This window comes from Diospyros lotus, chromosome 9 (assembly GCF_014633365.1).
Source record: "Diospyros lotus cultivar Yz01 chromosome 9, ASM1463336v1, whole genome shotgun sequence".
In the NCBI taxonomy this organism is placed as follows: Eukaryota; Viridiplantae; Streptophyta; class Magnoliopsida; order Ericales; family Ebenaceae; genus Diospyros; species Diospyros lotus.
In genome coordinates this window covers 120,533-132,173 of record NC_068346.1, presented here as the reverse complement: position 1 = coordinate 132,173, position 11,641 = coordinate 120,533, and the positions used below count along the sequence as shown (strand labels likewise).

The 11,641-nt window shown below is 37.4% G+C and overlaps 2 protein-coding genes across 2 annotated transcripts; one reads left to right on the top strand and one right to left on the bottom strand.

Annotated features, from left to right (window-relative positions):
- The first annotated feature begins 6,422 nt into the window (after positions 1 to 6,422).
- On the top strand, positions 6,423 to 8,353 carry LOC127810415 (serine/threonine receptor-like kinase NFP). Its single transcript, XM_052349898.1, has one exon. It carries the CDS (start codon positions 6,497 to 6,499, stop codon positions 8,351 to 8,353), a length of 1,857 nt encoding a protein of 618 aa, XP_052205858.1. The 5' UTR covers positions 6,423 to 6,496.
- Positions 8,354 to 8,694: 341 nt separating this feature from the next.
- Positions 8,695 to 11,013, bottom strand: LOC127810414 (lysM domain receptor-like kinase 4). The gene has a single exon (XM_052349897.1). The coding sequence runs from the start codon at positions 10,771 to 10,773 to the stop codon at positions 8,827 to 8,829; it is 1,947 nt and encodes a 648-aa protein (XP_052205857.1). The 5' UTR covers positions 10,774 to 11,013; the 3' UTR covers positions 8,695 to 8,826.
- Between the last annotated feature and the right edge of the window lie 628 nt (positions 11,014 to 11,641).

The window sequence follows — 11,641 nt, the reverse complement described above, 5'->3', positions numbered from 1 at the left end:
ATTCTTCAACACTCCTTCTTAAGCTAGCACCATAATGCATGAGATGTGGAGCATGAAGACATTTTTTCACTCACTAGGCATTAAAGAACTAAGAATTAAATACCTTGTCCTATGGTCCATTTCTATTTTTCTTAGGTCTTCCTTTGACCATTCTTCCTCATATTGAGATGATAGATCAAATACATTCCTAACAAGTCTTCATAAAAGATAATTTATAGAAATGATATAGAATTCCATTCTAATCTTTCAAAAAGTATAATCCTTTCTAATGAGCATTAGAGGATTATAGGGGATTGAGACTTCACCTAAGGATTGACTAAAATAAGAGGCCATTATAAAATATTATCCTAAGATTTGAGATTGATAATCACAAATATTTTAGAACCTGCTCTAATACCAATTGTTGGTCTCTTAAGGTATGACTACTCAAGAGGGTGGTGAATTGAGTGTTTAAATTTTTTTTCCTTTTAATAAATATTATTGATTAATTATTTTCTCTAAGAATATATAAAAATTATTTTCTTTTAATTAAATTCTTGTTATTTAATTTTAAACAAATCAAGATTTTATAACTATGTATATGTAAGTTTGAAATTAATAAATTGCAAACCACAAGATATAACAAAAATAAATAAATGAGACACAAGACAATTTATAGTGGTTCGGTGTCTCCACATACACCTACTCTACTCTCCCAAAGTCTCAACCACCCTTGGGGTTCCACTAATCTCACCAAAGTTTTCACACTATCTCACCTTGAAAACTAGATACATTCCTAGATTACAATGGGTTCTAAGAAAACCACTAACACCAAGATTTTCTCTCTAACTTATCTTGAAAACTAGATTCACTTAGATTTTAACGATTCTAGGAAATCTATACAATTCATAATAGTAATTTAAATATTATAAATAATTTATCCACATTTGGACACAAATAAGCAATTAAGAACAAATTATACAAGGTAATAATATTTAAATAAATAAATAAACGGTGACCTCAGTTTGAATGGAGAAGATCGGATTCGATTTTGCGATATCTTTTTCTCTTCTTGCCTTGTAGCTCTTCGGTAGATGAACAATGAATCTTTGAGAGCTTTGGAATACTTGAAAATTAGCTTGAGAGCTTTTGAGAGTTTTGGATGTGCAATATGTGCAATGGATACTCAAAAAATGAGTTTGGTGGATATTTATAAGCATTTTAACCACTAAAGAAATAGTTAATATGAAGTTTGAAATTCAAAAAATGTTTAGGCTTTTTCAAATAATAAGAAAACATGTCTCATATTTAATTCAAAATAAATTTATTTTTTACATGAAAAATCAAAATTTGAAAATTTAAATATAAGCTTTTGAGACATAAATGATTAAAACAAGAAAACATGTCTAAAAATAATCTCATTTAATTCAAAATAAATTTACTTTTTGCATGAGTAAGAGAAAATATGTCTAAAATCAATTCTCTTTAATTCAAAATAAATTTACTTTTTGTATGAGAAAGAGAAAACATGTCTAAAAGTAATTATCTTTTAATTCAAAATAAATATATCTTTTCCATAAGTAATAAAAGCATTTATCAATAAATGAAAATTCAGACATAAACTTTTGAGACATAAATGATCAAAAGAAAGAAATATGTCTAAAGACAATCTACTTTTAATTCAAAATAAATTTACTCTTTGTACCAACTTTTAATTCAAAATAAATTTATTTTTTATATGAGAAAGAAATATATTTATATCATAAAAATATTTTTGTTAATTATCAAAACTTAATTAATATGAGTAAGTTGGTTCAACAGTGTATATATATATATATATATATAAGGTTAAGTAATTAATTAAATAGCCACGGTTTAAATTTACTAATTAATTTAGCTAACTAATTTATTTAACTTAATAAATTAACTAATTAAAATAAACTTCAACTCAATTAAGCTAATTATTAATAAATCAAAGCTCCTAAATATCCTTACCTTACTGCTGAGTCTCCCTCCTTTAATTTAGCATTGAAAGTTTCTATTTTTCCTTTGTAATTAACTGTTGAGCACACCCTTATTCCTTTCCAATTTATAGCCTCAGTTGCCCTTGTTTTCACTTTAAACCATGGTTTAATTTTCCAAATTCAAGGCTAATAATGGTCTTGGCTTCTCCCCTGTTACATGGCTGTAAATTGGCAAAACAGTAAAGGATGAATTGAGGGTAAAATAGATGGGTGGTAGGGGAAGCATAGCATGCACTATGTGGCAAGGCTAGACAGCACAAGGCCAATACTTGGCCTCCCCGAAACGACGCTATTTTGGGCACTGAAAGCTGATTAAAATCAACCAAAATTCCCCCAGTGTGCATGAGCCCCTCTGTGGATCAAACCCATGACCTCACCCAGCACCCGTGAAAGCGCGACCACTCGTGCCAACAGCTCCCTTCAACATATATAACCACCCAATTAATCTTAAGGTGACCCACGATCGATTTTTTAAAATTGTACTAGTGCCCAAAACTTTTAAAATTCAACGCATCCACCCCCACACCTCATTTCTCCTTATTTCACTTACATCCCAAAGTTTTTAGAAATCTCCAAATTTAATTTAATTTATTTATTTTATTATTTTCATAAATATTCCCAAATAAAATAATTAATCGTCCTAGTTGCCCATTTCCTCAAAACCACACATAATTCAATAAATCACCTTAAAACCCATAAATTAATAATTTTCAAAGTCAGGGATGTTACAATTATCATGTAATAAAATCCTTCCATTAACTAATATCCTGATCGAGTAAGAGTTATAGACTGATTAAACTCACCAGACTCGATAATTTTGTCAAGATCTAATTTGTTGTGATCAAGATAACACATCAAAAACTCCTTTATGATCATTCATGTTTATGATGTGTCCTAATGTTAAATTTATATAATGTTTAGCGAGCTTATTAAACATTTAACGTATCTTTATATGTGTGACGAGTTTATCTGGTACTGGAATTTCTTAAATGTTCTTAATCTTTAGATTTTTTAGATGGAGACTCTAATTAATCAATTATGGACCGGCATATAAGTTTACTACTTTAATTAATATGAGATACTAATGGTAAAGAGTGGTGAGTCACATACCATAGAGCATGTGATGCTTATAGTAAACTCATGGGTGGTTGTTGAAAAACAATGCACCGAATGTGACACTAATGACAGAACACATAGCATAGTGGACACTGGTCTTGTTATCTAGCTAGGATTGTGTAGTTGATCCTTTTAACTTAAAGCGAACAATTATCATATGCGTTGGTGTGTGAGATTTGTTGATGTACTAAACCATCCAATTGCGAGGTAGGACATTCTTTTGTGGTCTTGCGTTGCTAGTACAAAGAGGCAAGTGTTTGCGAATAGGATCTGTCATCCTTATTAAGTTAATTACAGTGAACGTTTTATGTGATCTATTGTTAGTGTGACGAAAAAGTCCTTGGCTAAGGCAGAATGAATGATCAGGAAAAGAATTTCTTAATGTGTCATCTAGTCAAACAAATGAGATCAGATGCATAGTTATCGAGTTTGTGAGTTTATCATTTTATAACTCACTCAATCGAGATGGTAAGTGATGGAAGGATTGTATCATAAGGTAATCGTCAACTGTAATAAGTTCACATATGAATAGACTTCATTGCCTTTTATATTATCCAAAGACCTTGTTATGCGTTACTCAAGACCATCAAAATGTCTCGAGAAGATGGAGAGATTCTAGAGATGGGTTGAAGTATTCGACCAACATCAAAGGGGTTTGGTGTTATCTGATTACTATTAGCTCGGTGAGCTTAGAAAGTCACACATCATAAAGTGTGGCGTCCTTAACCGGATATGTGTACCTGTTATGTTCTCAATGCCATTAAAAGTTAATGGTGGGTTTAAACATGTCAATAAGAGTTAATGATGGGGTTCATTCAGTGTTAACAAACCACATACAACTAAATGGAGGACCATATAGCATGCATGACAAAACTGTCGACTGCTTCTATAACCAGTCAATTATTTTTCCAAAACTTGAGAAAAACAGTCGATAGTTCCTAAGAAGCGGTCGATCGATTTTGCACTTTAAATAGTTGATGGAAATTTCAAGAGAAACCAATTTTCTTAGATAGTGGCTTACATGTGGCAGGTCTATGGGGCATGTTTTTGGGCCGCTTCTTGTGCGCCAATTGGACCTCCTAAAGTGAAGATTAGAAGAGATATTAGAAAAAGAGAAGGAATGTGCATGCGCTCATGCTTGCTCTCAGTTATTTTCCATACATGCACTGTTGTTTTTTTTTTTTTCTTTCTGCTTCTTGTAAGCTTCAATTGGCTCAAGTGTTGAGCCAAGTTTGAAAGACTAGAGAGAATACAATGGGTGCTAGTAACTTGAAGTCCTTAAGCTGACATAGGATGAGGACAACGAGTTGGTTTTGGATAACTTACTTAGTGTGGACGGACTAGGCCCTCCACAACTTAAAGAGGATTCGATCTCAGTGTAGAGATAGTTTCTACACCCACCTAACATCGAGCTTGTAGGTACGCATTCATTTGATAAAATGTGATGTAATATTGTGTTGTTTAAATATCCATGTTGCGTATGGCTTGTGTAAAATTCCATTGTGAATCTCTAATGTAAATTTTTTAAAATCTATACGCAACAATATGGCATATCTAACAAGTCATACCCTGACTAGGAGTTTTTACCAATCAAACACCAACAAAAGATCACATAGGATGTTCACTAGTAGAAGAGATACCACATAGAGAGCATTTCCACCCACAATTGGACGATTCTGCTTAACGTCAAATCTACGACACTAACATATCATATAATTGTGTCGCCTCCAATCAAAGGACTAGTTATGCTATCGCGACTAATAATAAATCATTAATTCTCTTAGTCATATGATCTATTATTCATGTTGCATTTGGTTTGTGTTCTCCAACACTTATCTCCACATTTATTATTCGCATCTTATGTGATATGGTATGTGACTTACCATTCTTTATCATTAGTATCTCATATTAATCAAAGTAGTAAACTATAATATCCATAATCGACTAATCGAAACCCCATTCGAAGAAGTCTAAGGACCTAGAACTATTTAAGATTCTTATATTAAGAATAAAATCTTTAATAAGATATCTAAAGACTCATTCATAAGAATGGAGAGCATGAACGGAGAAATGACTATTTTATTGATGATAATAAGAAAACATCATATGCTCTTATAACATCATTTAAATCTAATATTATGACACATCACTAATAGTTTCATCAAAATCTCCTATGCTTGTTTAGTGAAAATATGCCAAGAAGACCAATCCATTCTCTTGTGGGTCTGAGTCCTTTTGTACACACTGATTGTCTTGACCTCTCCAGTGCGAGCGGTGGCAGAACGAAATCTTTGGGAGGGCCAAACTAAAATTAACTATGTGAATTTTCCTCACCCACATATAACCAAAGCAAATCTGTATCTTTTTAAATTTTCCTCACTAACATCTAACCAAAGCAAATATGAATCTTTGGGGATCAAATCACATACTTGTCACATTTTATAAATAAAAATCTTATAATACCTTTTCTCACCAAATATAACCAAAGCAAATCTCAATCTTCGGGGGGCCAGGGCCCCCTGCCCTTGAAAAGCTCGGCCCCTGAGTGTGAGCCTCAATGCAAGAGAGTGCAGCCAACTCATGTCATGTAACACCATTTGATTGGCCACCTCCGGATAAAATATTTAATATAACGGTTCGAAATATTGCATCATCGACGTGGAATTATTATTGTATTAAATATTTTCTCCAAGCTCCAAAAGAAAATATGAAATTGGGAATATCCCCTGTTTTTGACACTGAAATGGATCATTAAAAAACAATGTATGATTGAATGTTTCCAACAAGGCAACCTGCAGCAAGCAGCATCACATATCCTTCTCCACCTGCACCATATATATATATATATATATATATATAAGCAATGAGGGAGATTTTACTGTATCTCCACTATCAAAACTATTCTTGACATTTTCTGTCTGGATGCTGGAGCCATTAGGCACAAGTTGCTTCTTGTGCTGTACAAAGGGTCGACCAGTCGAAGACTAACTTGCCGTCCCTTCTTGGATTGTTATCTTAAATTAACCTCGTCATTACTGTCACTAATAAACTATGTTATAGAAAACAAAAACATCCTGATAAAAACAGCTTGTACTCAGGCTTAAAGAGAAAGTAGTTCAGTTTGTAGAATGTGACAAGGATATGTTCGGCTTAGAAGAAGATCATCATATGGCACATCTATCAGGGAGAGGAAAACAAAGAGATAAGTACAAATCAAAGCTAGAGACAAGGCCTCCCCATATTTCCAATTAAATTAAACACATTGTAAGCAGCACGTAATGGTAACGCCCCCACTACTGTTTAACCAAGACTCTTAGAAATATGTAGCACTAGTGGAGTGGCTGCCAAGATTTAATTAAACTTCCAACCTCGTGGCTATGGCAATCCCTCTTCTATACTTGCAGCCTCTACTTTGCCTGTTTCTCTTCCTTGGCGCTCAGTCACCGGGTAATGCCATCACCGACCCAGACACAGACTTCTCATGCTTCCCGGGCTCCCATGGTTCTTGTAAAACATATGTCACTTACCGTGCCCGTGGACCGGAGTATTTGGCTCTGGCGAATATATCTGACCTGTTTGGTGTCAGCCGCTTGGCAATTGCCAAGGCCAGTAACATCGCCTCGCTGGATGCTCGCCTGATTCCAGATCAACTCCTACTGATACCTATCACCTGTACCTGCAACGGAACAGAGTTCTTCACCAATGTCTCCTACCAGATCAAGAAAGGTGACAGCTTTTACTTGGTTTCCATCACTGCTTTTGAAAATCTCACCAATTATCATCTAGTGCAAGAGATGAACCCAACACTAACTCCAACCGACTTGCATGCTGGTGATGAGGTGGTCTTTCCTTTGCTCTGTAAGTGCCCATCAAAGGCCCATTTGTACAAGGGAATTAAGTACCTTGTAACTTATGTATGGCAACCAAATGATGATGTCTTACCTGTAAGTTCGCTGTTTAATGCATCCTCTCTTAATATTGTTACTGAAAACAACTACCGGAACTTCGCCGCCGCCGCTTGTCATCCTGTTCTGATACCGGTCTCACAATTACCAGCTCTTTCTCAATCATATCCCTCGCCTTCTGAAAGACAGAAATTCAGACATCCACGGATGTGGATCCTCATCACTGTCTTGTGTGCGAGCGGATCTTTCTTGCTTTTTTTTTTGGTGAGCTTGTCAGTGTATCGTCATCTTTCATTTAGGAAGAAGATGACGTTGAATCGCAACAGCTCTTCATCGGAGACTGCTGAGCTCATCCAGATGAAGAAAACATCAATGGCCGAAACTTTTGAGCCTAAGGCCTTTCAGGATAAGCTACTTCCTGGGGTTTCAGGATATCTGGGCAAGCCAATTATCTATGACAGAAAAGTGATTATGGAGGCAACTGTGAATCTCAGTGAAAGGTACAGGATTGGAGGATCAGTTTACCGGGCCGTGATAAATGATCACATCTTTGCTGTAAAGAAAACAAAAGATGCCTTGGAGGAACTGAAGATTTTGCAGAAAGTAAATCATGCAAATCTGGTCAAGTTAGTTGGTGTCTCATCAGATATTGAAGGGAACTGTTTCTTGGTGTATGAATATGCTGAAAATGGATCACTAGATAAGTGGTTGTACCCGAGCTCTTTATCTTCTTCTGGAACTTTAGCATTCCTCACTTGGACTCAGAGGTTAAACATAGCAATAGATGTAGCCAATGGCCTTCAATACATGCACGAACATGCTCAACCAAGCATAGTTCATAGAGATATTAGAACAAGTAACATACTTCTCGACTCCAGGTTTAAGGCCAAGATCTCGAATTTCTCTGTAGCTGGACCTGCAACAAGCTCAGTCACCTCAAAAATTGATGTTTTTGCTTTTGGGGTTGTTCTGTTGGAGTTGCTTTCAGGAAAAAAAGGCATGGTAACGAAAGAAAATGGCGAGATTGAGATGTTGTGGAAGGAAATACGGAAGATTTTGGAAGATGAAGAGAAAAGAGAGGAGACGTTAAGGAGGTGGATGGATCCAAATCTGGAGAGCTTTTACCCCATCGAAAGCGCTCTGAGCTTGGCAGCCCTAGCAAGGGCATGCACATCAGAGATGTATTCAACAAGACCAATAATGGCAGAGATAGTCTTCAACCTCTCTGTTCTCACTCAATCATCTTCAGAGATGTATGAAAGGTCGTGGACATCAGGACAGGAAGTAGACGATGTCCTTCAAATTATCAGTTCTGTTGTAGCTCGTTGATCTACTGATAGCATGATGCTTTAGGTTAGTCTTTTGTTGATTTCCCATTGTGTTTCATGTTCAGAAAAAAAAACCACATAAATAAAATGACTTAAATAAACACTTCTTTCAAATTTTATGAAACTATTGTCTTCCTATTATTGGGAACACCCAAGTTCCAAGCGAAACTATGTGAATAACTTACTTTGCCTTCTAGAGTTTATTAACACGGGATTATGGCATATGAAATGTATAGCATTCCAAACAGAAACTTCAAGGTCCGGTCTAGAATTAGCATCACATCTTTCAGACAAGTTCTGGAAAAATATGCATCATTCTAGACAATCTATAGCTGTAACTAATAGCTTGAAACAACAAATCTGTCATTTCAAAACAATTTACACCTAACAGATAGTCCGCAAAAAGGGAAACAGAAGCCAAGAAGATGAAAAGGCAAAAAGAAAGAAGTTGGTAGAAAAGCTGTAACTGAAACTTTAGTACCCTGAGATGCTATTTGACATTTCCCAGTTCTGCGATGTGGTCATAATTTGTGTTAGAGATTGCAAAATCTCATCCATGCCTGGCCGGCCTGATGGATCTTTCTTTATGCAACTATCAACCAATCGGGCTACAAAAATGGCAAGTTCTGCAGGGTAATTCCCTTGCAAAGAAGGATCCATGAAATCAACCAAGCTCTGCTTCCCCTTTTTCTCATTAAGCACAGGAATCAAGATGTCTGACATGATGCTAAACCTTTCATACAACTCTTTGACGTCTTTCCCGGTAAGTATCTCCAGCATGAGTACCCCAAATGAGTAGACATCCATCTTCGTCGAGACAAAACCATGCTCCAAATACTCCGGAGCCATGTAACCTTGTGTGCCAACGATATGCCTTGTCAATGCAAATTCGCCTTCCTGACCACCTGCTGATCTTGCTAGCCCAAAGTTGGCAATCTTAGCCCTAAAATCACCATCCAGAAGAACATTACCGCTCTTTATATCCTTGTGGACATAGGGTTGAGATGTATAGTTATGGATATAGTTAAGCCCCGTGGCCACATCCAAAGCAATCTGTACTCTCTGTGTCCAATTTAGAAACTTGTGATCACTGTTACGGTGATAAATCCAGTCACTCAAGGGTCCATTAACAGCGTATTCATAAACAAGATACCAATGCCCTTCATTGAAACAAACACCTGACAGCCGGATGAGATTGAAGTGGCTGGTCTTGTTTAGCAAATCTATTTCCTTTGACACGTCTCCGTCCATCTTCTTGATGGCAGCAGAATCCCCATTGATCGTGCCGTGATAAACAGATCCTCTAATCCAACAGCTGGGACTGAAATTCTGGGTTGCAGACTGAAGTTCTTGAAAACTATATACTTTGAGAGATTGAGCTATATCAGATATACTCTCCAAAAAGTCCTTGGACTCTTCCTCCACAATTTTCTCATGTGGCTTCTCCGCCGCCTCAAAACTCTCCGAGTTGATACTTGGATCTTTTTTCTGCTTGTTTTTCTGGGCGCTTTTACGGAAGAACAAGCAGAAAAGAATGATTCCAGCGAGCAAAACAAAGGCACCGCCCCCAAGAGCTCCGACGAGAGCATACACCCATGTTTTGCTAGAGCTGCCGCCATTTGACGGAGGAGAAGTGGTTGGAGGCGGAGGAGACGCTGGCGGAGGCGGAGGCGGCGCTCTAATCTGCGAAATTGACGGTGGCTTTCGGAGAGGAACTAGAAGGGTAGTATTGGGATAGATGGTGGGATCCTGTTCAGATAGTTGATTGGCTTCGAGAGTCTTGCCAGTATCTACCCTGAAATTCGAACTTATGAGAGAAACGGAGTCAGCCGGGGCGATCACATAACTCAATAGATAATTAAAGCCAGCATCGGTTTGGTTTTTGGTAGGACAAGCACATCTCAGGGGAATAAGTAATCTGTCACCGGGGTGTAAGGTTTTGGCAGTGAGATTAGGGTTCTGGGCCTGGATAGCCTGACAGGCTGATAGACCACGGAAGACGTAGTTGGCAATGGACAAATAAATATCTCCACTTTTAACAACATAAGATGTGTTTGCTTGGTAATAGGTACCTGAACGAGAGCACCGGGTGGGAACAAGCACCAGTTGATCTGTTTGGAACGATGCATTCTGGGAAACTGAGTTGAGCTGGGAGAGCAGGGATGGGTCGGCTCCCAAGAGCTCGGAGATGGAAGCAACGGTGGTGTATGGGGGCTGGGATCTGAAGGTGAGGTAAGCCTGGCAAGTCGCGTTTAAGCCATTGAAGGTGTAGCCAAGAACCGAATTTGAATTGCCGTCGCAATTTGACGTGGCCTTGCCCACATAAGGCTGCTGGGCGTGAATCGAACAAGGGGCAGAAGAAGAAGCTATGAGAATGATTGAGAAAACAGAGATGAGACGTCGGGGCAACAACAATTCCATTGTGGTAGTGTTGGTGTTGGTGATGGATCAACAAGTCAAGAAAGAAGACGCCCTTTCTTCTTTATAAAATAATGAACGGGAAAGCAAAGGGATGTATTTCAAGGTGAGGTCGGGGCAGAGTAGAGTCCTCCTCCTCCTCCTCCTCCTCGAGGGAAAAAGATATATGCCTAATTAATAATATATAGGAATCAGTAAGACGAAGAAGAAATTTCCTGGAAGAAAAGAGAGGTGTAAAACGGCGCGAATAGATAGATTGCAGTTTCCTTGCAGTCAACTGATCGATAAAATTACAGGGAAAAAAAAGTAAAAAGAAAAGAAAACCAATTGTGTGTTTGTCTTTGTCTTTGTCTTTGTCTGGCTGGCACAAGCCAAGTCAACGCAGCGGCAGGTTGAGTTTCTGCGTGGGACAATCAGCGACCGTGATGGAAGGTTTGAAACCGTGTTATATGTTTATATATATATATATTTATTTATAATCATGTGAGACAGATTTGATAAGCAAAAGTAGTTTCTGAAATTCCGTGAACGACCGTCGTCGTAGAATTCATCTTAGAACAGTTCCTCTTCCTTTGCCTTGTCTTGGGGGTTGGTAGTTGCTAGTTGGTAGCGGTAGCTAGGCGCTTGCTGGAAACGACTGGACCGACTGAGCAAAGCAACAGAACAAAACATACATACATACATACATCATACATACATACGCGTGTGTTATGTACTTTATTTCGGTTTGTTGAACGTGTGCATCAGTAGCTGTAAGATTGCTGATATAGATGCTCTTTGACCAAGTTTTTAGGAGATTTGTTTCTCATTTTCCGTTATCTACTGGCTGTTAACGTTAGTAGCTAAAGTTTAGGAAGTTTGTTGCCTTTAT